The sequence below is a fragment of the Leptosomus discolor genome, chromosome 6, assembly GCF_034619465.1.
Source record: "Leptosomus discolor isolate bLepDis1 chromosome 6, bLepDis1.hap2, whole genome shotgun sequence".
Taxonomy (NCBI): domain Eukaryota; kingdom Metazoa; phylum Chordata; class Aves; order Leptosomiformes; family Leptosomidae; genus Leptosomus; species Leptosomus discolor.
In genome coordinates this window covers 23,227,816-23,252,811 of record NC_141396.1, presented here as the reverse complement: position 1 = coordinate 23,252,811, position 24,996 = coordinate 23,227,816, and the positions used below count along the sequence as shown (strand labels likewise).

The following is a 24,996-nucleotide window of genomic DNA, read 5'->3' as shown; positions in this document are numbered from 1 at the left end:
CTCAGTAAGAAACATGGGTGAGAGGGACTGATCTTAATTCTAGTCTTAAATTTACAAGTCATGCCTTGCTCTCTAAAATCCAAGTAAAGGGCATCATGAAGGTCAGACTGTGCAGGATTCAGCAATAAACCTGGTGGTGGAGCGCTTTCCCTCCTAAACCCTAACCATAGTCCTAATCTTGGTTCTAAGTCTGGCCATTATATAGATACCCTGATGCTTCCAGGTCATAAATGTGGCACAATTGAATTTGTTGATACCAACCTGTAACTGGCTTCAGCAGGAGAAATTCGTGCGAAACTGACTGCAGAAAGATTCCTGTTACAAACCTTGTCTCTAAGCAGTGACCCTTGTCTTAATCTTGCACTAGGAACCAATGGTTGCCTAAAAATTGGGCTTCGACCCCCTGTGATGGCTGATACTAGAAGAATTTTGTTTCCTGGTGTAAAAGGAACATTCAAGCTCTTGCAAAAGTCTTGCCTTTCTTCTTCCCTTCCTTAAAATGAAGCCAATTAAGTAATTTGCAGTGGCCTATGTGAGTGGTGCTTGCTGTTTTTCAGAGCATGGGGCTTTCCTTTAAAGGGCTTTGCCTGCTGTGTATTCAAGCACAGGAATTTAGCAGCATGAGGGAAGATGTATGTCTCATGTTTCCAAACCACAAGCTCCCATTTACCCTTCCTGCTTAACAGTGCCTGAACATCCTAGTCCACTGTGCCAAGGAAAAGTGTCATGAACACCATCAAGTTTTAAGATTGTGGGTTTTTTTTAAAATACACACCCATTTCCTTTTCCAGTAGCTGACTGCAGCGAGTGAGGTTTGTGGGAAGGTCTGTCTGCTTGGAGCATGATGTCAGCGAAGCAAACTAACTCCTGCCAGAGCTGTGGCGAGCACTGTCCGAGTCACTGGGGGGCTGTGTCTGCAGCATTACTAGAGATTTCAGTAAATCAGGGCAGCAGAAGATGCTGTGCATGGTAAACTGCTATGAATTTTACCACAAAGATGCTGATCTTGTTTTTCCAGCTGGATTGGTAGAAGTTGTGAGTAGAGCCTGATCTTCGAAGGCAGTACTGTCTGAGCTCTTCAGGTTTTTTAAACTCGCTCGCCACTGAAAACAATGCATTTGCTTTTCTTGGCAACAGTCTTGTGCAGAACTCTTATTAGTTGACTTACCAAAGAAAACAGGACATGCTGAGTCCAAGTGTTTCATTTAAGTCTTGATCCAGAGTCCTCTGAAAATGTTTCTCACCAGTTTTGCTCACAGCCCTTTGAATGCAGAAATATAATCATACATGTGAATAGACTTACTTCAGGCTCAAAAAAACCCAAAACAAAACAAAACAAAAAAAAAGAAAAAAAGCGCTTTAAAACCTTTGCTGTAGAAATTGGACTGCAATTATTCAAATAAGTTTCCACTTTCTTAAAATTAGGTAGTTTGATGTTGCCTCTCCTACCTTCAGTGTCTTAACTGAAATTTCTCATGCTTGCCCACCTTTTTTCCTCTTCCCATTTTATTGGTGCGGTTAAGTAACTAGATCTTTGCAAAAGATCTTGTAAGAGAAATTAGTTTTCAGTTTGTCCCAAGAACTGTATGACTAGCTACATATTTTAAGATCACTGCTTACATGTTTTTTTACCCCATTTGGAATAAACTTTTTGTTTACTTCTGTAATCCTTTTGGAGGCTGATACTTGGTGAATTGCCACGTCATCCTGTGGAAGTATTTTCCTTTACTTGGAATGGAAGTTCAAGATATTTGGGAAATAAAGTATTCCACAATCTCCCATGCATTCCCTGAAGTCCTGAATCCCAAGACTGACTTCATTGTCTAAGATGACCTTTGCCCATGAGAGAGCTACAGCCTTATTATTATTTCACTACCATTATCTCTATCCTTTTAAATTAATTTAAACTGAGGCAAGAGTGATGACAAAATGACATTTTAGCCAAAGGTGTAGCAGCTTGTTGGTGGTGATAGCTCAGTGGCTGAGCCAGCTTTGTTTCGGGTGCGACCATGGCAACGTTAGGGGAAGGAAATGACAGAGTCTTCTTAGTATATTTACTCAATTATTTCGCTTGCATTCCTCACCCACATCCTAAGGGCGATCGCTCAGTGTCCTTTTCCCATCAAGAGCTTTTCCTCACTGCAGTGGGAAAGATTAAAATAACACATCTGCCTCTCTCTTCTGCTTAATGTTTCTTGAGAAAAGTGATCACAGCAAGAGAGAACAACTTACTTGGTGACTAAGGTAATTTTAATGCTTATGACACTGACCAGAGACTAGCATAACTTTCAGACTCCACTATGCTCTCTGGTGACCCTGGGCCAGGCTGTATTGCCCCTTGGTAAAATGAGCAATAAAACTCTATCCATCAGACTGTGCTGTGTCTTGTCAGAGCTGGGCTCTGGGGGAGAAGGTTTTTCTTTTTTTCCCCCCCTGTATTTTTACGACACTGAGGTCAGTGGAGCCTAGGTCTCTGAGCTGTGTGAGCTCATGTAGGGAATGAGCTGACAGAGACCAGCTTTGAGGGCGGTCAACACCAAGACTACCAGGACTGTCTCCAAAAAAGCTTGTCCAGCTCCCTGAAGGCCACATACCCCATTTGCAGCGAGGCACAACTATTAACGTCACTTCTCAAGAATGTCAGTGAAAACTCTTGGTTTGAGATGCATAGATCAGCTCTTCTTAATCACGGAAGATACGGGCTTTCAAATGTGAGGATATTTTGGTTTGTTTTTTTTTTTTTTAAATGAGAAATAACCTCTGGGCATGCAGCCAGAGGAGCCGTGGAGGTGAATCAGGGTATTTGTGGGATGACAGAGACAGACAGCCACTTCTGTCTTCCCAAGGCTTCTTGAGAGTGCCTGTTCTGTCCTCATCCTTGTCCTTGCAGAGTGATGTCAATGTTTCTGTCGTGTGTATTTTATCTCCTTGGATACGGAGAAGGCATGGGCTATAGAAACTGGGTGTGTGGCTGGCTTGGCCTTTGATAAGGCTGTGCATGTGTGGGCAATGCATGAAGCAATAGGTATATAAAGTAACAACATCACATTTCAGACGAGGGAACTGTACTGGCATATCGCGACCTGCTGGTTTTGGTTAAAAGGGGTTACCGCATGGATATGGAATGTGTTGGGGACGTGGAGGGAGAGGATGTGAGAAGCCAGCCTTGTTGTTTTACCCCCCTACGATAACAAAACCCCAAACCCTTCCTAATTTCTAATCAGATTTCAAAGCATTGCAAAAGATCTTTCCATAGCTGAAAAACCCCAAACAATAACAGAGGGAGAGGTGAAAGTAAAGGCACTTCTTAATACTTGTGATCACAGCTGATGAAACATAGCATGGGGCAGAGTTTGCCATGAAGACGTCCTCTTCTGAGCTGTTGCTGCATGTTTGGCGCAAGCAGACTCCCGTCCGGCGTGCCAGCTGGGCACAAGCATGGCCTTCGCTCCTCGCGCACCTTCACAAGGGCAAGGATGGGGCTGGAGGGGTCTGGCTGCTGGTCTCTGCTCTCTTTCCCTGCCCGTGGGACCAGAGTGCTTTCGTTCACTGAGGTTTGGTCAGGGGCCCATTTTGTTAGAGCTGAGTAAACATTTATACTGAAATGTTTAATCTTGTTTCCTCTTGGTGTGGCTCTCAAGGTGTACAATCCAGGATTGCCTGCCCTGAGCCTCCAGGCTCTGACTTGGGATGCAAAAACATCCCACGTTTCTGGGGCCTGATGGGGCAGTGAGGGTTTTGCTTTGCCCTGCAACTGCAGAGCCTGGCTGCTAGTTTTTTAAAAATTTGTAACATGAGGTTAGAGCGAATCCCCTGACTCCGAGAGCTGGAGCTTCAGGAAATAACTACACTGGCCAGTCTCTGAATCACGACTCCACACCTGAAACTATGCTGTGGGTGTGGTGGCAGCGGGGCAGTAGCCAGCACCTCTGAGGAGAGTAAAACCCTGCTTAGGGGAGAGGCTGCCTGACCCCTCACATCTCAGTTTAGTTTGTTTAGCGAGTACAAAAAGGCTCCAGGTTTTTCCTGTTTCTGGTGGTGGTGAGGTCAGTGCAGCCAGGATGGCCTTGGCCATGTCACTCCACAGCAGATGGGACACAAGAGTCCACCCTCACCCCAGACTACACCCAAGCTGCCCAAAGGCACATGGGGCCATGGAGGCATCCAGGTGGCTTTGTGCCCCTGGAGCATGGGATGTGTCCCGGCTCAGCTGATGGATGTGGCTTATCCTGGGCTGTTGTCCGTCTGGCTGCCTTGCTGACAGCTGGTAATTTCCCTGGAGTCTCATGCCCAGTTCCTCAGACAAGTGGGTCCCATGGTGGTAGCCATGTCCATCTCTGGTGCATGGTGAGGAGGAAGCCATCACCTCCATGCCATGAGCCGCTGGCTGGCCCCGGGCATGGAGGTGATGGCTGACGCAGCTGTGGGGATTTCACAGGCTGAGCTTCAGCATCAACGAGCATGGCCTGGCGTGAGCAGGAGGAAGGGGCCATTGTTTTCCCAGATGATTCCCCATGACGCAGCCTGCAGCTGGTGCTGTAGGAAATGCTGATCTGCTTCCTGCCCTGGCACAGGGATGTTTCCCCGACCATGGCTGGTGGCTCCTTGCCGGGAGGGCTGGGATAGCAAGGGAAGACCCTTGGCACCCAGCTGGAAGGGCCATGGTGCAGCACCTGCGGCGCACGGCAGTGTCCCTGTCTGCCCCCGAAGAGTCCTACAAACCTTGTTTGTCCTTGGAATTGGGAAATAGCATTTTCTCTGGTATGGGAGGATTTGCAGTGGTGCCTGAAGGACTGGGGAGCACATAAGATTGTGCTCCAAAAGCCACTTGGAGCTTGTTTGTATAGAGCAGGTAGTTTCAGGGAGGGAGGTGGCTGCTGGAGGAATGGCTTTATTTTGAAAGCAAAGCAAGATGAGATCTCTCTGAGTTCAGAAGCAGTACCCTGACAGAGAAGTTTGTGCAGCTGCTAATCCATTTTAGCTTGGGCTAGACACTCTTGACAGCCCCTCTGGAGACATACCTCTCTGCAAAGGAAGGAGGGGAGTGAGGCTGGTATCTGTGCAGACAAAGCAATTTAACTATCACAGTATCAGTTTATAGCGCTAAAAATGTTGCTCTTGAATATCCTACCTGCAGGCTTGGGAGCTTCCATACCCTGACTTCAGACTGACATAACTGCTGCCAGTACCCCTGCTCGCTGCTGACTGCAGCCCAGTGCAGACAGGGCTGGCGTCAGGGGGCTGAGGCAGCACCACGGTTTGCAGGAAGGGTGAGGCAAGCGCTTACGGATTTGCCTGCAGATGCCAACTGAAGATGTCTCTGAAAAGATCTAATATTAGTCACACTCCTCTGTACTACTGACAAAGAAAGAGCGGGTCATGCTCTGACTGGATAGGAGCATGTCCTTGTGGCTAACTGCCAGTTCTTCCTTTGCAAACAGACCATTGCTTATTGCTCTTGCAGTCTGTGCCCCAGCCAGGGATGCTGTTTAGTGTCGCTTGTCCCCTTTTCTTTGCGTTGGTCCTGGGAACACCACAGCCTTAGAGATGCTGCAAACCCCAGGCATCTCAACTGCATAAACCAGGCACTGCCCCCACACATGTACACAGTATAGCAGTGTTTCTATACTAACATTTTTCACTTGCCTGTTAGTTGACAGGTTTTTGGGAGTTGCATTTCTGATTTTTTTTCCAGTATTAAGTCAGAGACTCTCACATAAACACACGATTCCAGGAGCTGGGGCTTTAACAAAACTGCTGCACAGCACAGGGCCTGGATTGGCAGTTCTGGTAAACCCTTGGATAAATACCTTTGACAGTGAGAACACGTTATCTTTTTGATCTTGGGATGATGAAAGCACTTGTTCTTTCCAAATTCCTTCCACAACTTGAGGAGAAAGAGCAGCATGGCATGACAGGAAGTGCTGGAGAACTTGGATTATCCAAATGCCCTTTATAATGTTACTGCTTTTATAATACTTGTCTATAGACTCTCAGTTTATACACCTTCTACGCTGTTCTACAGATGGGATTTTTCTAATCTAATATTCAGACACCACCTTCTGCATAAACAGCTCTCTTTAACCTGTTATAAACTCCCTTTTAGTCAGTGGACTTTATCCACTGCAGATGTCCTGACACTTTTGAAAGCTTCATTTATGGTCTTGGATGTTATTATGCAGCAGAAAACCTACTTGGTGGTCAAAAGTAGGCCAAAATCTCCTGTGTGGATTCTGTGCCTGAGTGTGTGTTGCATTTCTTCTTGGAGTCAAAGCACTAATGTGATTTCAGTCTCCTCCATCTGTCTGTCTGTTTTCTCAACACTTGTAGGAACTTAAAACAGCCTTGATGCCCCCATCACTGTCAAACCGATTTGGGCTTAGCTGACGATTCAAAGGTCTTTGGTGGGGGTAGGAATGTGTCCACATGCATGTGGAGTATGTAATTGAGAGGTCTTACTTCCTTAGGAAACCAAAATTAAAAAAAAACAACTCTAAATTACTTCCTTTTCTCTAATACTTGGTTAATACTTAAATGCTTCCGCAATACAGGTTGTGATATGCTTTCAACTTTAAGCCTATTTGACCTAAGAGTATAACCCGTTTAGCCTAAAACTTCTGCCTCCATCTTTCATTAAACTTACTATGTGCATGTCTGAAACCCTGTGCTACTCGTGGCCTCCAAACGGTGGGCTACCATGTGTATTTAATGATGATATAAGATCACTGATACTTTTCCCCACAGTGTGATATACAGGCTGAAGTATTTTTTTTGCTAAAATACACAGTTTCTGCCATGGGAAAGACTATTTTTGTGAGTGCTATTATGTGCTTTGAATGAGATTGCGGCAAAGGGAGATATTAGCTAATTACTCCAGGGTCTGTCTTCCTTTGGTGGGTAGGAAAGCCACATAGCTGACATCCATACACATGGCCAGAAAGCAGTAAGGGAGCAGTCTTGTCACCCCACACCTGCACATCTTGAGCTACCCCACTGATTTCAAATGACTTGTAACTCATGAGTGCATTTGGATCCACGCCGCTTTTCTCTGAGGGATCCTGTGCTGTGCTTGATGCCATAAATAGCATTTGAGTGCCATGAAGTGAGATGACTCCCATCTGTCAGTCTGGGAATGCTAGCCAGCTGCCTAAGGAAATCTGGGGACATAAAAGTGATTTAAAGAAAAATCTGTGGGTGAATTAGTCATACTTGTTTCTAGTGAGTGTTTATCCTGTAACCATAGCTCTATCAAACAAATGCCATGAAGTGTTCAAAGGGCGGTGAAGGCTCACATCATTGCTGTAGAAGTCAGTGCCTGTATGGAGTAGGAGGGGGAACCGGTTATGTTAATTAGAGCTGGAAACCATGGACCCAGCATGTTAAGAAGGGCCCCGTTTCATCCTGTGCCATTGGACGTTAGCCCCATATTAAAGCCATGCCCAGTCTCTACAGCTGGCTGAAACATTTCAAAACGCACATTTTGGTGTCATCTTTTAGCCCTGGATATTTCGGACACCTCTGTGAAAGTTAGTCCTTTCTTACACCTGCCCTAGTGAGGCCCCTTTGTACTTTCTCCTTGCTTTGGTCAAGCATCTTCTCTGAGGAGAAATAAGCCCTGGATGTTGTTATCTCAGCCCCAAGGCTGCTAATTCCCAGTCTGCTGAACTGGTGATGGGGCTTAGAAATTTCCCCATTTTTGTTAGTGCTGCCCGTGATTCAGAAGAGTCTTACCTCATGCCTTGTTTAACTTGGCTTTGGCCTCTTTCTTACTAAATTGTAACCAGTGTTTCTAACATTCGACTAATACTGCTGGAAGCCTCCAGTTTACAGCAAACCCAGAACATCTGGGTGATATCTCACACTTCTGACACTAAAGAAGTCTCTGGCAATTAGCTGTCACTGCCTGTGGACAGTCTTGTGTATTAACAGTGGTCATCTTCCCACCTTTATAGTGGGGATTTCTTGTCCAGAAAGTCCAAAGTTGTTCGTCAAAGACAGCTGTGAACCCCAGTCTTAGATGAAGGAGCAGACATGCTCCAGAGCACTTGCAATAATGACAAATCTCTTCTGTTTTTGGGTTGCCCTTATCTAAGGAAAGCCAAACTTTCAGATGTCATTGAAGACTGTTCATCTTTCTGCCCTCATCTTCACTGTTCCATAGAAATCAGCCCTGCTTTCAGGAATTGCAAGGAATCTGTAGTCTTGCATGACAAGGTAGGTCCCATGGCTTACCGTAGGCTGGGAGGAGCTCTTGGGTGCGTGGCTCCTTGAGCTAATAGCTCTGGCAGTGTTTCTGAGCTCTTATGTTCCTGGCATGTCAACTCCAAAATGTCCTGAATGTCAGCCTGAAGCCATATCGGATGGGGCCAGGGTCCCTCATGACATGTGGAGGACACTCACCTGCTTTCGTGGTCGCAGTCGCATGCTCCTCAGCTGACACCACATGCAAAGGCCACTACTGCAGTAGCTGCTCACTCCAAGCTGCCCCGTCACATCCCACCTGCATGCCTGAGCACCTCTGATTTTTGCTTCTGCTCCTTTGCATGCAGGAAATAAGGCACATAGGAAGTGCACACAACCGGAGTGCAGTGCCCTTCACTGCTGCCACAGCTTCTGCCCCCAGAGTGATCACTGCTCAGTACAACAGCCCAGCAGGCCTCTACTCCTCAGAGAACATCCAGACCTTCAACAGTGCAGTGGAGTCAAAGACATCACCTGGGGCTGTGGAGCCTACCAAGCTGTAAGTATCTTCCTTGCCTCCTCTCCCTGCCTGGGCCCCGGGGGAAGGCTCCAGGAGATATGAGTTTGCTGCGAGGGTGCCAATTTGTTAACTCAGAAAAGCTCTCTTTCAGGACAAGGGAAGGAGCAGAGGCACAAGAGTAGATGTGGTTCCCAGGGCCAAGGCTCGGAAGAGCGGGGAACATTTCATGAGATGCAGAAATGAAATTAATGCTGTTGTGTTTCTTTGTTTAGCAGAGACCGACGCAGTTTCCGTGTGCGTTCAGCATGACATACCAGCCCGCTGGTCTGAACAGGTGCCTGATAGTTTGTTACGAGCACTTTGTAAAGTTAGTGTTTTGCACTGGCTTTGAGGGCAATGCTGGGCAGGAAGGGTACCAGCTAGCGCAGGAAGCACATGTGTCCCTGTTCCTGGCTGGCCTGGGATTCATAGACAGGCTCTGCCTAAGTTTGGATCTTTCTATTTTTTTATTATTGAACCTTGTTTTTCACAGCAGTTTTAAAAAGTAGCTGAAATATTCATAGCTGTGTGAGCAATTTTAGATATGGGATTGATTTTTGTGGCTGCATCTGAGCCTCTGATTACTTTATCCTGGAAGTCCAAAGTTCCTCTTTTTTCACTGGAAGCAATAAACAAGGAGCAGTCTGAAATCTTTCTGGCTGTGTGGGTCAAGTTGCTTAACTGCCCTAAGTCTCTGTATAGCAGTACCAGACTGCCTGGTAGACTTTGGCCACTTTTACAACAAAAGCTGTAAGACCAGTGCTTTAGGTGATACTTGACTAAACTCCTGACTTGTGAGTGGAAAGATAAAAGTAACTTCACCCTCTGCTCTTGCAGGCACAAAGACCTGAGATTGTGGTTTGATACAAGCCTGAAAACTTGCCCCTGACTCAAACCAGCTTCTCAGCCTGCCTGCAGCACGTGCCCTTCTAGGCAGAGTTACGGTGCTGCAGCTGGCAGACAAGGTGACAGATGTTTGCTCCTAATTTGCTTCTGGTAGACCTCAGCAGCCTCATTCAGGGGCTGAGCAAAGGCAGAGGAAGGACAAGGGAAATCTGACTTTGCATTAACCTGATGGGACTATTTGGCAGTCAAATACCACCTCTGGTCTAGTCTGGAGTCCCCTCCAGGTAAGAGCACTCCTTGGAAGCCAGGTATATTTGGCCGTAAACTTGTGGGTGATCCCTTTTTCTTGCAGGGGCCAGCAAAGAGGTCCTGTGGCTCACTGTGGTCCTCCTAGCAGGAAGGTCCATTGCTGGCCCAGCTGCAGTGGGGGTACATGGCATCTCTTTCATCTTTCCCTTGCTGAAACACAGCAAGTTGCAAAGGAGTGCTGGAGGGACTGTGGATGAGCCCTTCGATGCCAATACACTTTTTTTTTACAGAGTCATCAAAGCAAGTGAATTGCTGCTGGTTTTTAGTGAGAGCCAGGGGCCTCACCCTGCCACCAAAACCCCACTGCAGTCTCCCCAGTGCACAAGCACAGGATGTATAGGTTCTCCCTTCACACAGCCTTCCAGCTGCCTTTAAATTCCTGCCTGTTTTGCTCAGTTATTTGTACGTGGTTGACCTTGCTCTGGGTTTACCTGGCATTTATCTACGCCTCCATCCTGCACCTAACAGACACACAGCCAATCTGAACCTGGCAGCCTGATCCTGCCACTACACATGGTGACATGACACAGGGACCTGGTCCATGCTCCATCCTTAGAAGGGTGTGTGATGTAAATGCAGGGCTGTGGCACAGGCAGAAACACCAGCAAACATCTTCACTGGATTTGGTGTTGTAGAGCAAGTGGGGAGGGCAGGGAGAAGTCCTGCGGCTGAGCACATGTGTTTTGGGATCAGAGGTGAGATTGCCCCTCAGTAGGGCACCCAGGCTAGCTTTGGGAAGGGCAGCAGTGAAGGTGGCATTCCTTGGTGGGACAGTGGGACCACGAGTGTGTGCTCAGGTAGCTAGTTCATAGTAAAACCCCTGCTGACATGTCTTCGTTGCTTTTACAACCCCTGCGTCTGCTCATCAGTAGGGCAACTGCATTTTAGTTTTTGTGTGGACACACCTGGTGTGCAAGACCAGAGCCACAGCATTAGCCAGAAGCCTTTAATGTAGTCATGTAGTCAGTGGTGCATCCCTCAGACAGTGTTCTGCAACTGCTTGTATTGCTTGGAGTATTTGGTGTAGTCCTTCATTAATTTCTTCCTTCTTTCCTTTCTCTCTCCTCTGCATTTTTCCCTCAATTCCACAATGTAAAACCCAAATGAACCCCCAAACAAAAACCATCTGAATGCGTGGGCCCATAGCTGCCCATTGCCAGCAAGCGCAATGCAGGCTCCCTTTGCCTCCATCTATAACCCTCTGCAGGCACAGACCTCCGAGCCACTGCAGAGGAGGCACAGCACCTCCTCCTCCCCCAGCCAGCTCCGAGTGGGGCCTGAGCAGCTGAAGCGTGCAGCCCAGGTCTGCCCCAACAGCCCCGTGGAAGTGGACGTGCCGGGACTGAAAGTTGTGCATGTGCAGTTCAATTCTCCCCTGCAGCTCTATTCGCAGAGCAACATCATGGATTCCCTGCAGGGGCAGATCTCTTCTGTTAGCCCCGACTTCCCCAGGTAACCTGCCTGCTGCCTCTGCGGCCAGCTTGGCGCATCCACTCATCCACATCTCAGTGTCCATGAGTGCCTCATCCCTGTCTGTGGCTCACAGTGCTGGCCAGTCACAAGAAATCAGCATTTACATTTCACCTTTCCAACATTAGTGCATGACTTTTCACAGGAGCTTTCTCTGCGTTGTGTCTGTGCCCAACACTGCGGGAAGCACCGAAACATCATTTCAGCCTGTCAGGGTGTCCTTTGTGCCCTGCGCAGCAGGGCCTTGACAGCAGCTGGTGGCTTTCCTGGAGAGCCACGTGCAGCAGATGGATTTGCTGGGGGCAGGAGAGCGTTTTATCCTGAAAGCTGGTGTTTCTCCTGCACTAAAACAACTGTTGTTGGCAACTGGAAGGTGCTATCACACGTGTCCTTGTGCTTTTGTTTCGCTGGCTGCATGCTGGGCCATGGGCCTGCTCTGGGCTTATTTTGTTTCAGGCTAAAGCAGGTCCCCATGGGTCTCCATCTTTGGCTGATAACACTCATGAGTTTGGAGCAGCCTGGGCAGGCACCAGGCACACAGAGGACCCAATCTGTGTTCCCACCTGTGCGCACTTTCTGCACAGGATGCTACTCTTGGGGGTGCCTCTTTGCCGGTAGGAGTGGAGGATGCTCAACATGCTCCGAGGTCTGCAGGACCTGCAGAGAGCATCAGCATCACAAGGCCTGAGTGCTTCTTGGTATTTGCTCTTTAACCAGCTGGCCTGTGCCTCTGAATGACACCCATCAGGATTTTACAGGGAGGACTTCAGTATCGAGATGGGTGAAGCAGAAAACATGTTTAGCCATCTTGCAGGAAAGCTCCAATCAAGGCTGAATTGTTTCAGAAGACGTGAACCTTCAGCAGAGTTACCCCTCTGTGTGACCAAGGAGCTTGCAGCTGTGTGACCTGTGGTCTAGGGAGGTGGTTTGTCCCATGGCCTCTGTGGGACAGAGCAAAAGAGCAGAGGCAGATCTTACAGCTCCTTGGCTGTTCACAGTCCCTTTCTGGGCTGGGCACCACATGCTTCAAAGCAGAAAGTTTGGCATCCTCACCCACGGACCCACACAGCCAAGCTTTGCATTGTGCAAGCAGCCAAGAGATAATGGGAGGCTGTGGATTTACTCCTGCCTTGTTACTCAGTCCAGTTACTTGCTGTAAGTCACTGCTCTGGCTTGTGCGCGCCGGGAGCGGTCACACTCTGGTGGCTGGCTGTGCTGGTCTGGACAGCTGATAACACAAAGAGGCCTCAGGCATCAGCAATTGTTTCATTGCAAAAGCAACTGCTCCAAGTACTGGGCCTTCCTGTAGCCCAGCTTTGAGATCCTTGTAAACTTCAGAAAATGTGCTAGCATAAAATAGTAAAATTACGTTAGTAAAGAATAAGCTGTGCTTTTCTGAAGATGTACAAGGTTTTATGGTTTATGTCTTTATGGTTTTTATTACCATCTTGCCGACTTCCAAAGCTCAGTGATCCAGTGTTACTCAGTCAGCGTTGCAAGTTGCCGCTGGCAGAAGCAGTGAGATCCAGTAACGGTTGTGTGAGACTGAAATCCAGTAAAGGTTGTTGGAGTTGTCTCCTACAAAGTATCTGTATTGGCAAACTCCTGCACATGGAAAAGGACACCAGTTGCTGGTGAATGCTGCAGATAAAGTACTGGTATAACAGGAGGTGCCGTAAATCAGCCAACATACAAAGGCTCGTTATCCTGCAGGCACAATTCCTGTGCCTGTGGCCTTGCCCATTCAAAAGATGCATATGCTTTTTGGTGTGGCTTGTTTTTGTATTATTCTTTAAGCAGCACAGTGTTCTGCCCTGACAAGTTGAGGTATTTCACTCTGCTGGTACAAATTGTAGGATTTGGGATTTTTCATAGTCTTTTTGAAATCTATATGCAAGAATATCTATAGGGTGCATACCTGGGAGAGCTCATCTGTATGTTTGGCGCACCATCACAATGCATGGTTGAAGTGTGATGCCTTTGTTTGGCTCTAGTACACTTCAAGATGATTTAGCCTTCGCTTTTTGAATGCATGTTAGTAAAACCTTTGTAGTATGCAAACTGCAATGACAGGCTTCCTGCCTAATACTGTTATGGGTGGATAGAGAGGTGGGAGTATATGAGTTTACATAAGATGAATGTAATGTGGAGCGTGGATTCTTTTGGGATAACCTAGGACATTTTCTGTGTAATAGAAGACATGTCATTATTTTTTTTTGGTTGAGAGGCTTCAGTAAATGTTATGCAGGCTTCAAGGGTTCAACTGCTTGCAAGTCTAATGTGCTTCCTGCTCCACTGAAAATTACTAAAGATGGAAATATTTTATTAAATTCTTTTTATGGAAATAGCATTTTATAACACATGTGATGATTTTACCTCTGATGCTTGAAGAGTTTATTATGTAGAGTAACTCCCAGATGGCTCAATTGCACATTGTCATGGAAAGTATGCAGTTGCCTACTTAAGAAAAAGATTTCCCTCTGCAATTTAGTCTGAACTTCAGGATGTTTATGTACTTCTCAGACAATCACAAGGTGCAGGGACAGTGAAACCTAGTAGACCTTTTACATTTATAAGGCTGCATTATGTAATTCAGCTGTCAGGGGAGACTTGTCAGTTGTCTCATTTTTCCAGAGATGTGTTATTCCAGCCACAGAATACAAGACAGGCAGGAAAGTCCTGTGTCATTTAGTCCATCCCCTAGCCCAGCATTTGGTCAATTTAAACCATTGATTTAAGTAGTTCCCAGCAGGTATCTGTCCAGACCCTTTTTAAATCCTTTAGTATGGAGGTTGCTAAACTGTCCATGGCAATCTCTGCTGGTATCTTGCTGTCTATCTGTTGGAAAGCTTTTCCCAAGGGATAGTCTGAATATTCTCCTGCAGTTTAAAGCCTGTAATGTATTCTGTACAAACTGGATGTGGAGAACATCATCGGTACTGCCTCCAGCCTCTATTTTTTTTCCCTAAAGACCCTTCTGGTGGCACAATGACCACGCTTTCAGCCACCCCACACTGTGAAAAGCTGCCCCTGAAGCACCTCGGGCTCTAGGCTGCGGGTGCAAGTCCCTCAGGACATGAGTGGCAGCAGCAGCGCCTCAGGAGGCAGCTGGAAAGAGGCCTCAGTCTGAGCAGACAGAAGTTTCTTCTGCCCTTGACCTGCTTGTTAAGTTAACCTTAGTTAAATGCTGTAAGTGGGCTGTGGCTCAGAGTCTCCACCTATAAAATGGAAATAATAACACTCACTTGAAAACCAAATTAAATTATTGCCAATCAGAGAATCTTAGTTAGATCCTACAGCTGTTACTTTGTGAAGGTGGCCTTTAGGATCAATTCATAGTGTACTTGCAAAGATTTCTTTTTAATGGAATAAACTTTACATACATAGATGGCACAGCTGCCATGGGGATTCCCATCCCAGCACATGAGTTCTTTTATTTTCCTATTAACAGAGCAGTGATTTCCTGAGCAGAAAGTTTTCGTTTCTGGAGTATGTAGTAATTGCGAAGCAGGCAGAACGCTCGGGGGCTGGCTGGGGGCAGTCAGCAAGAGCCCATTGGGAGTGGCATACCTGGATAGCCCAGCGTGCTAATCCCACCTGGGCTGCAGGTGTCTTGTGCGAGCACATCCAACATCTCCGTGTTTTATGGCATCCTGTTGTGCATTTGTTTTGCACATTCATTCTTTAGTCATAGGATGCGTTGTGAAAATTTTGCTAGAGGTACTGGCTTTACTTTTCAGCTTAACAAGAGTATTGTCTGTTCCTTCCTCAGTTTAGATCAGCATAACCAGCCCCCTAGTGGCATTGTCATAGACAGAGAATCTGAGGTGTACAAGATGCTCCAGGAGAATCAAGAGTCAAATGAGCCACCCAGGCAGTCTGCTTCATTCCTTGTGTTGCAAGAGATTTTGGAGTCAGAAGAGAAAGGTGAGCACTGACTGCACACTTAATTTGAGTGTGCTCTTCCCTTTTGCCTTTTTTTTCCTTGGGCTGTGTACAGTGTTTAAGAGTAACATCTAAAACTTTATTTTCCTTTCTTAGCTGTTGGTTGTTCAAAAAGTAGCGTGTGTAGGTGGTTTCTACAGAAACCTACAGACCATTTCACTAACTTAATTCCTAAATATTTTCTCATTGGTTAGTTTCAGTGTCTGTGGGCCCATATCATTGGTTATTCATTGAGTGCTCAAGAAATGAATGCCTACAACATTTAGTTATCAAGAAGGAATTTTAAAAGTTGCAAAAACTCTTCTACACGTTCTAAAGTTTTTCCCCTTTAAGATAATATTCACTGATTAAAGACCATCTTAGATTCCAGACTTTTTGAAAGGTATGACAATATAGTGCTCTTCAGTGAGTCCTAAAGCTTGTGATCTCCATCCCTCTACACAAGAAAAAGGATCCACTACTGCAGATGAATGTAAAAATATGGAAGCTGGGTTACAGTGAACATTTCACAGCTTTTAACCACTGGAAGTTGCTGTACTTGGCATTCCTGATCTCACATCTGGACTTGTGCCATTCAGGGCTATAGACTTTAAGATAAAAAAGCCAATTAACTTAGGTGGGGGCCAAATCATACTCTCTTCTCCCCTTAAATAAAATAAAGTAAACAGATAAATAGGAAAAGAATTCCAAGAATGACCTTTTTTTTTTCCTCAGGCCAGGGGAGACTTTGTCTTTTGTGGTATTAGCTTGGTACATTTGATTTAATCCAACAAAAGCCTAGTGCTGAGTTATTCACCACAAAAGGAAACAGATCATCACAGTGCTGGTAGGTCTGAGGGATCTGTAAGGAAACAGGGAAGCGAAGGAAATAAGGAAGCAACAGGGAGACAGAAACCAGGATCTTGGGAGTCTTTCATATGCTGTTAAAATACCTACCTGAAACCATCTTTTAAATGTCGAGTGTTTGCAACTTGCCCTCAGGGTTCAGCTCCTGCATGGAAGGGACAGGAGTAGCTGGGACTTCTCACACAGCCGAGGTCCTCCCCTGCGCTTAGTAGTGCTGAGGGAGATAAGCAAAAGCCTTTCTGTTTCATCTTCCTGGGAAGGTTTGCAGCGTTGTTGGGTGGGCTGCTCCTCCAGGCCTGCCGGCAGCAGTGACTTGTGAGCAGCATCCAAGAGCTGTCAGCCTGGCTGGGGCGAGTCCCTCGGGGCATCGCTGGCTGTGTAGGCTGCGCTGACTTACACCAGCGGAGAGCCTGGCTTTGGACACGGGGCGGTGCGTGGGCACGGTGGTGTGGAAGCACCATGGCTGGTCTATGTTTAAGCCTGACCCTGCAATCCTAGGTGGAGGGTCTTTCTCGGGGCCAAACAAGTTATGTAGTGGGTATTTGATTAAGCTGATTCACAGAATCACAGCATGGTAGGGGTTGGAAGGGACCACTGGAGATCATCTAGTCCAACATCCCCTGCCAAAGCAAGTTCACCTAGAGCAGGTTGCCCAGGAACGTGTCCAGGCGGGTTTTGAATGTCTCCAGGGACAGAGACTCCACAGCCTCTCTGGGCAGCCTGTTCCAGTGCTCTGCCACCCTCAAAGAAAAGAAGTTCCTCCTCATGTTCAGGTGGAACCTCCTGTGTTCAACTGTAGTTATATCAGTGGTGTCATTTTGTAAGAAAAAGGCTCGTTTTTCACTGCAGATATTTAAGGGCTTGCCTTGTATCCTGCCTCTAGGATCCACTGCCATTGTAGGCATCAGGTCAAGGGATGTCTCCTGCAAAGGACCTGCAGGACATCCCTGCCCCAGAGAAGTTGCACTAGGGAGATGCCTGGAATATGCTACACAGCAGCAGGGGAGCACAAGGTTATCCCCAGTGTCCCAGGGCCTTGCAAGAACAAGGAGTTTGTTAACCAAATCATCCAGGAGTCTTGGGGGAGCCAGCCCCACTGTACACCAGACAGCTGACTGAAAAGGACTTTGACAGTCATCCCTAGCCTACCAGGAGACCCATCTCCTCTTTCGGAGCCCAAATCTGGCAATCATCAGCTTGACTCTGCCTGTGTGATCAGGACTCAGCAGGCAGACTCTGGTGCTGCCAAGGCTGGGGCTGGGGCTGACGCTTCGCTTTGCTTTGTGCATGTGAAAAACATCAGCTGAAGTCTGATGCGCTTTTAAGATGAGAAGACACTCTCGTCTGACTGCCCACAATCTCAGGCCCTCAAATTTCCAGGGCCAGGTTCAGCTGTGTCCCTTTTTTCCCTCCTCCCTGCACACCTCTAAATCCCTGCCCACTTTCTAAGCACGAATCCCTGCCTCAGAGCTGGGGTTAAAGAACATCACCCCTCCCTAGCAGAGCATCTGCTTGGGAGGAATAGCCTAGAGCCACACATCTCACACGCTCTGAAGCACTCTTCTTCCACCCCCAGGAGACCCGACCAAACCATCTGGATTTAGGAGCGTCAAAGCCCCCACAACAAAGGTGGCCTCATCGATTGGGAATGCCCAGAAGCTGCCCATGTGCGAGAAGTGTGGATCTGGCATTGTGTAAGTAAGCCTGTCCCTGGAGTTGCAGGCCAAGCATCCCATGCCTGTGCGAGGGGCTGAGGTGCTGCACCCGAAACACTTCACTTTTACCCACATCCAGTGCATTCAGGAGCCGGCCTAAGGCACATTTATTCTCACCAGCTTTGATGATAGCACTAACTTTGCAGTTCCCTGCAGTGAGGCACTAGCTGGGTTTCCCTCTACAGATCATATAATTGGAAACCAGCACCAGTCCCTGTGAGACAAACCTCAAGACAGTTGGTGCTGTAGTGTTTTGCTGCCTACCTGAAGTCTGTTTACAGCACCCAGAAACAACATGTCCTTTCCATTCAGGGGCTGAGTATTTAATGCTTTTTCATGTCTTGGTGCTCCCATGGAGCGGTGACTTGCCTTGGTGGTCAGAGGCAATGTGGACCAGGAGAGCTGCATTCTGCTCACCACTCTGCTGTAGGGCTGCACCCCTCTGCTCTGTGTGTTACACAGACATACTTCCTGTTGTATTTATGTGGGTATGTCTGACTTCTAGCACATCAGGGGCATGGGTTCGATACAGAGCTGCTGTACCATAAGTGTGACAGCATAAGGCACCCAACCCATGTCTTCGTTTCTCAACAGCAGCTTCTTCTGTACAATCTCCTTAGCTTAACAGTTGACTCCAGCAGTCAAGTGCTGGTAGCCCACCTGCATCATCATGGAAGAATTCAGATTTCTTCCATGCTGCCCACCACAAGCTGCCAGATTGTTGCTGGGACCCACTACACTGTGATTGCATGGTCCTGACATGCCTGGAGCACCAAGGACTGGCAGAGTCATTATAGAGGCAATCTGTAAAATATGAATCAGAGACAAACCCTGCAATCATTCTACCAGCTGGGTAGATCTAGACAGCACTAAAAATTAATGAATTATGGACAATGTAGATAGTTGCTGATAAATGATACTACTAGAAAACTGCTATGAGGCTGCTAGTGGTTGTTAACGAGTTACTATGTAGTTTTCCTCATTATCTGCTGGGTTAAGCTGTGAGGTTTTCCAGTAAGAGCTGGCCCACATTTGGCTGGATCTGTTCACTGCAGCTCCCAAGCAGCAGTGGCTGAGAGCAGAATCAGGATCTGGTCTCTGTGCTTCCCTACATGTACTTGACGCGTCAGTCACTAGCAAAAGGGTAGTGGGTGGCTGTGCAACCTTCACCCCCCTCCGTTGCTGGCAAGCAGCCACTTCTGGATTTGATCTGCAATCCGGTTGGTTTGGGCCTGGATTTTGCTCCCCCAGATCGTCAAGATGATGCCTGCCATTTGATTACTGGGCATTTGAAAGCTGTTGTGTTGTCTCCAGCCATCAGTTAAAGATGCCGTCACAGTGATTCTTGCTACCACAGGTGATAGGACTGTCCCTGTGAAACCTAGGCAGGCTAGTGCTAGGAAACATGTTCCAGAGGAGGCCTCCCATGTCGGCACATGTTGAGCTTCAAAAGTGCTGTTAACATCTGCCTGACCAGAGGTAGGGCCTATACTTTTCACTTGTCAGGAGCAAGAGAAAATTGTCCACCTTCAGTGCTGGTGTGGGTCTGGGCTGGGTTGGAGGTGGCTGGGAAGGAGTGGGGACAGTGGTGGGCACCTGGTGCTGAGAGGTGCTGGTTCCTTCCCCAGAGGGGTATTTGTGAAGATCCGGGACAAGCAGCGTCACCCTGAGTGCTATGTGTGCAGTGACTGCGGAACCAACCTCAAGCAGAAAGGACACTTCTTCGTGGAAGACCAAATCTACTGTGAGAAGCACGCCCGGGAGCGGGTGATTCCCCCAGAGGGCTATGAGGTGGTCACTGTCTTCCCAAAATAAACCATACTGCTCACAAAGCAGGAGTGGATGATTTCTCCTCTGCTGCTTTTCCTTGGAAAGTATTGTGCCTGCCCCCCTGCCGAATCTTGTTTGCAATAAGGAATGCTAGGCATGGCTTTGAATTTCCTTGCCATTATTAATCCTCCATCTGTTCACATGACATGTCACTACATTCTTTTTGTCTCCTCTTTCACTGTTTGTTTTGGGTTTTTTTTGTTTTTTGTTTTTTTTTTTTAATACACAGAATTACTATATTTTGCTCCTTTGTGCTGTCAGTTGCACAGGAAAAATCAGAGGCCAAAGTCAGATTACAACTTTTCTGTGTCACAATTATTTGCCTTCTGCTTGCATTCAATAAATGGGGTGAATCCACACAGCAGATGTGTCTGCTTTCTCCTGGTATCCCTCTATACTGGACTGGGGTTCCCAGGGCAGCAGAAGAGGTGCCCAGTGCATGGCTGTGTTTACCCTGGTGAACAGCGGGAGGGAATTAGAAAATTGAGACAAACTGGCCTTGCATGCTGCCTAGCTGCTGTTAGCAGCTGCCTGCTGGCACCCAGCAAGGGCCATGTGGGCACAGCCAAGTCACAGACCATAGCTGGCACTGGTGGCCTGTCCCCAGTGCAAGGCAGCCGAAAGCTGCCTCCTCTGCGTCCAGCACTTCATGATGACAGCACCGGGCACCTCAATGCTTCCCGTTACTGCATCACCCAGGTGCCCATCTGTTCCAGCACCTTCACCCATGTATAGCAAAGAGGTCTCTGCTCAGACCTCTGAATGAGACGTTGGCTGTTCTTTCGGTGTAAAAATAAATGGGTTCTAAGATGTAGTGTCATCTTTGCTTTAAAACAATTGCCAGAGGTTGAAAACCAGAAGGGTTTGTAGCTGCACACAGGCCCTTTCTGGCAGGCGCAGGGCTGTCTCCACCACTGGGGTTAGTGGGTGCATCTGCAACAGCTACAGGCAGGGTCATGTGCCTGTCCTGCAAAGTCCTGGCTACCTTCAGCAATGCTTTACTGCTGGGCCCTGTGTTGCTTCTCCTTCATGATCAGTGATACCACAGCACAGCTGCCTTGCAAAACAAACAAAATCCAGAACACAACCCAAAACCCAATCCTCGTCTAAGGTAAAGCTGACCTGTCACCAAGATTATAAGCCTCCCGCTGTCCAGAGCACCCATACAACATTTTGGCAGGTTGGGGAGGTGACTAATTCGCCAACCCACCTAAATTTAGCTCATCCCCTCAGGCTCCTCCTATGGGCAGTAGCAAGTAAGTGATGATGGCATAACACAGCCAGCAGATGCCTCATCCAGCTCATCCCTGGGAAAAGCCTGGCTTCTCCATGCTGCTGGCACATGCGCGCACACAAACCTGCACAAACTCCAGCTCCTAACACAAGCAACTTTATTTTTCAAGGTGAGAGTGGGGCTTTTCAGCCTGCTGGGGTCACATCTCCCCTCACTGCTGCTAATGGGGGTTTAATTCTTTTCCCTCCACAGCACATTTCCCCAGGGAAAGGCTCACTGTGCTGCAGCGCTGGCAGGTGCAGGCAGGCTGGACTGGACAATAAGCCAGTGCAGCAGTGGAGAGCACAGACTCACAGGGTTGGAGGAGTAAACCTGCAGGAACAGATTGCTCTGCCTGCATCTCAGATCAGTGTTCAGTCCCTGCCATGGTGTGGGACTATGGCTGCTGCCAGCACTGCACACTCCTTGCTGCCCCCTTTTTTGGCCCACCACTCTTTGCAGAGGAAAATGCTGGCCACTGGGGGTGTGTGCAGTCACCAAATGTTTTCATACTGTACCACTGTCCATCAGCAAAATGTGGCTCATTCCAGATAACCTCACGAGTTTGCTCTTACGTCAGGGGGTCATGACAGATGGAAGAGCCTGAACATGCCTGGCATTTCCCCTGCACTCCCCACCTCAGCCCCCCATGCAAACAGACAACAAGCCCCGCTTTGTCCAGGCCTGTGTACTTTATGACCCTGGCCAAGCTCCTGCAGCAAAGCCTGGCAGCGCTGCTGGGAAAACACTGATTGTGCAGGGCTTGACGCAGGAGTCGGGAACTACAAAAGGTTTGTGGGGTAGCTCTGGAGGTGCAGGTTTCTAATGCAGATAGCAGTGTTGATCGAATTTATTACTAGGGGAACAGGCTAGCCAAGGCAATTCACATTCATTACGTGGGGAAGACTTCGATCACTCTCTGCTGTAGTGAATTATCTTTTTTTATTATGCAGGACAAAATACTTGGCAAATGCAGTGTTCACTGTAGTCTGACTTGCCAAATTCCTCTGGAGTGTAATGTTTGGCATCTGGAGTTCATCAACAACAATGCAAACACACTGAGCTGCCTGCTCCAGAAGTTAACAATAATGTAAAGTAATACGTAAAAGGTTCCTATCTGAAGAGTGTCAGGCAGTTTGTAAGCGCGTTAGGATCCTGCCAGAGGGGCTGGGCACAAGGCACAATCTGTCATTTTTAACACTTGGGATTCTGGTTGTAGCCTCTCCCTGCCACATCTCCCCTTCCTCCTTGTGCAGCTGACAGCGGTTGTGCACTGCTGCTCCCAGTTGGCTCGTGAGAGCCCCTGCACACAGCACAGGGTGCCCAGCTCAGCCACAGCGTAGCAAGCCACGAGCTGCGGGCCCACAGCAGGCTGGAGAAGAGGGCTTGCATAGGACAGAGTAGCAGAGCTCCCTTCTGTGCTCGGAACATGAATCACTTTTTTAAAAACTATTAAGTCACTGCTGTCAGTGACTCGACAGGGCTAGCCCCAGGAGATAATGCAGATAATAAAGGGTTAAAAAAACCCCAAACCAGCATCATCAAGACAGACCTCATTGTCTCCTCCTCACACCCCACACCATCACAACAACCGGTGTCACTCCCCCCCAGCAAAACAACACTGAGCAGCATGGCCAGTTGCTCCAGCTTCCACATTAATTTCATTTGCTAATGGCAACCCTGTGAGCTCAAATTGTTGTAAAGGCGGGGTTTTGGCAGCTCTAACAGCACCTTTGCTAGGTAGGTAAGTAAAAATACCCAAATGATGGTACGTGCAGAGTGCATGTGAGTGCTGGTGAAATGCCATTAAATAGATCCTAACATGTGAGATAAGTTTACTATGCATTTGCTTGTCAACATCTCAAAAAACCATCAGCAGCCTCTCCCCAGCCAGCAATAGGAGCTGCTTGCCAGATTTGAAGAAAAAAAAAAACAAAAAAAACCAAAAAAAACCTGCAAATAGACACACAGCAGCAACACACAAGCAAGCCGAGATCCTATCCTTTACATGCATTCAGTCTCAACTCCAACGTCCACAGACACCCCCAACAGGAACAACAGCTGAGCGTACCTGGGTGCAACATGGGACAGGAGCACTGCTTCCAAGTCACTAGGACCAATCTATGCTTTAAGGCTTTGTCTTGTATTCACTGAAGTATTTTTTCCCCTCTAATGGGCAATCAAGGAGACATTTCACCCAGAACAATTAAAATCTGTTAGCACCAGACATCTCCCTGACCCCCAAGCATCCTCACATTGTCATGACCGCGTTTACTTGTGGATCTGCCACCACCTATAGAAAGGAAGGCTGCTTTCTGAAACGCCAGCACCCCTTACAGTGTGCCCCAGACATTAAGTGCACAAATGCTAGACTGCCCCTTCGTAGCTTCAGTGGATAGCAAGTGTGAACACTGCTCTTGACTGCAGGAATAAGAAACGCAAGGTCATGGCAAGAAGATACTGTTTGCTTTGATCAACAACACTCACGGTACTTTGGGAGCCAAAAAAAAAAGGGGGATGGAGAGTCAGGCTCCTCTATGGCAGCAAGCAAAAACCATGCATTGCTCTCAGTTTTTGATGGTGCGCTAGAAAAGCAGCCACAGCTCTGCAAAGTCGCTCTAACCACCAAGCTCCACACATCACTAAACAGTGACTACATTTCACTAATGCTACTCTTAGCATTAATGCTAGTTAGGCATTTTTAGGAAAGCAGCAATTATTAATAAATCCTAACTGTACTGGCTATGGGATAGAAACTCTTGGTCACTGCTGTTCTCCACCACATTGCCTTGCAGTGACAGTGAGGTAGCTGTGCAGGTTGAGCAGGGTAAATCAGTCTTCAAAACATTAGGTAAGCCTGTGTGGAAGCAGTTATTAAAACTTTTACAATTACTCCATTTAGATACTATTGTAATATATCATTTACTCCTAAATCTTGTAGTAGGTCTTCACTAGTATAAAACAACGCATAAAGGAGACTAGCATAGTACGTCAGCAAATGTAAGTAACACTGAGACAGCACATGTTGGACTTTGCATTATTCAGGCTAATAAGTAACTGAGCAGAAACCTTAAAATTTTGTCTTCAGCAGCTAGAAACAAGACAGGGCTTTCAACAGGCAGAGGTCAAAGCCAGCCTACTCCTTAACTTAACAATTTATTTGTTCCCTCGTAGAGGTAAGGATAAACTTCTCTCACTAATATAAAATAACTTTCTCTAAATCAGGCTAACAGATTACCCTCCATGGAGAGTAAGAATGATCATAAAGTGACTGGAAACTAGTTTCCAAAGTCTGATAGATGAGGTAGGATTTTATTTTATTCCATGTTACCTATGCCTTGGCATAACTAGCACAGTTGCAACTGTGACAGCTCCAGCTGCAATTCCATGGCTACAGCTTCTCATTACACCTAGATGACATTTTCACAAAGCAGAATTGAAAGTTTAAAAGCTACCTGATGCCCAAGTTGAAAGCCATTGCCTAGAGCTGGCTCTTCGAGGCTACATGTGTAAGTAATGCCCTTCACCTCTTTTCTGCCCCACTGTAGTCTCAAACCCTCCCTTCCCAGAAAGTACTCCTTGGTCTCCCACACAGTCCCAGAGACATTCTGCAGTTTCCCCTTCCAGTAGCCTTGGCTCCCTCCACCTGGGCACCTTAGCTGTACAACCCAAGCCAGGCACTACAGAAGTCATGTCTGCACCAGAAAAAGTAGGGGGTTTTGGACTTATTCAAGCTGCCTTGGTTTTGTGGTTTGTTTTTTTTTTTTTTTTTTTTTTTTTCTGGTTTTGTGTTGTTGGGTTTTTTTAAATTTTTTTATTTTATTAAATGTGTGAGATTGGCTAATGTGCTAAATGAGTAGGGAAAGAGTGAATTAATGGACACAACATAAGCTTTGCTTATTTAAGAAGCTATGCTAAAAACCCTACACCTTTAGAACAAACCAGACATTTATTTAATCAAAATAATTTGCAGAAATTAAAAACAAGCTACACACATGGCTGTAACAAAGGCACATGTTATC

General features: G+C 47.1%; 1 protein-coding gene across 3 annotated transcripts in view; it reads left to right on the top strand.

Annotated features, from left to right (window-relative positions):
* PDLIM1 (PDZ and LIM domain 1) overlaps positions 1 to 19,907 on the top strand; it is a 42,448-nt gene extending 22,541 nt beyond the window's left edge. Inside the window, exons 4-8 of one of the 3 annotated variants that reach the window (XM_086466524.1) lie at positions 8,550 to 8,740; positions 11,042 to 11,347; positions 15,138 to 15,292; positions 17,733 to 17,850; positions 19,500 to 19,907. In XM_086466524.1, coding sequence (XP_086322650.1) covers positions 8,550 to 8,740; positions 11,042 to 11,347; positions 15,138 to 15,292; positions 17,733 to 17,850; positions 19,500 to 19,686 — 957 coding nt within the window. In that variant the 3' untranslated portion in view covers positions 19,687 to 19,907. Of the gene's footprint in view, positions 1 to 8,549; positions 8,741 to 9,860; positions 9,871 to 11,041; positions 11,348 to 15,137; positions 15,293 to 17,732; positions 17,851 to 19,499 lie in introns of all 3 variants that reach the window. The other 2 variants (XM_086466526.1, XM_086466525.1) reach the window with 2 other exon arrangements.
* Positions 19,908 to 24,996: the final 5,089 nt, after the last annotated feature.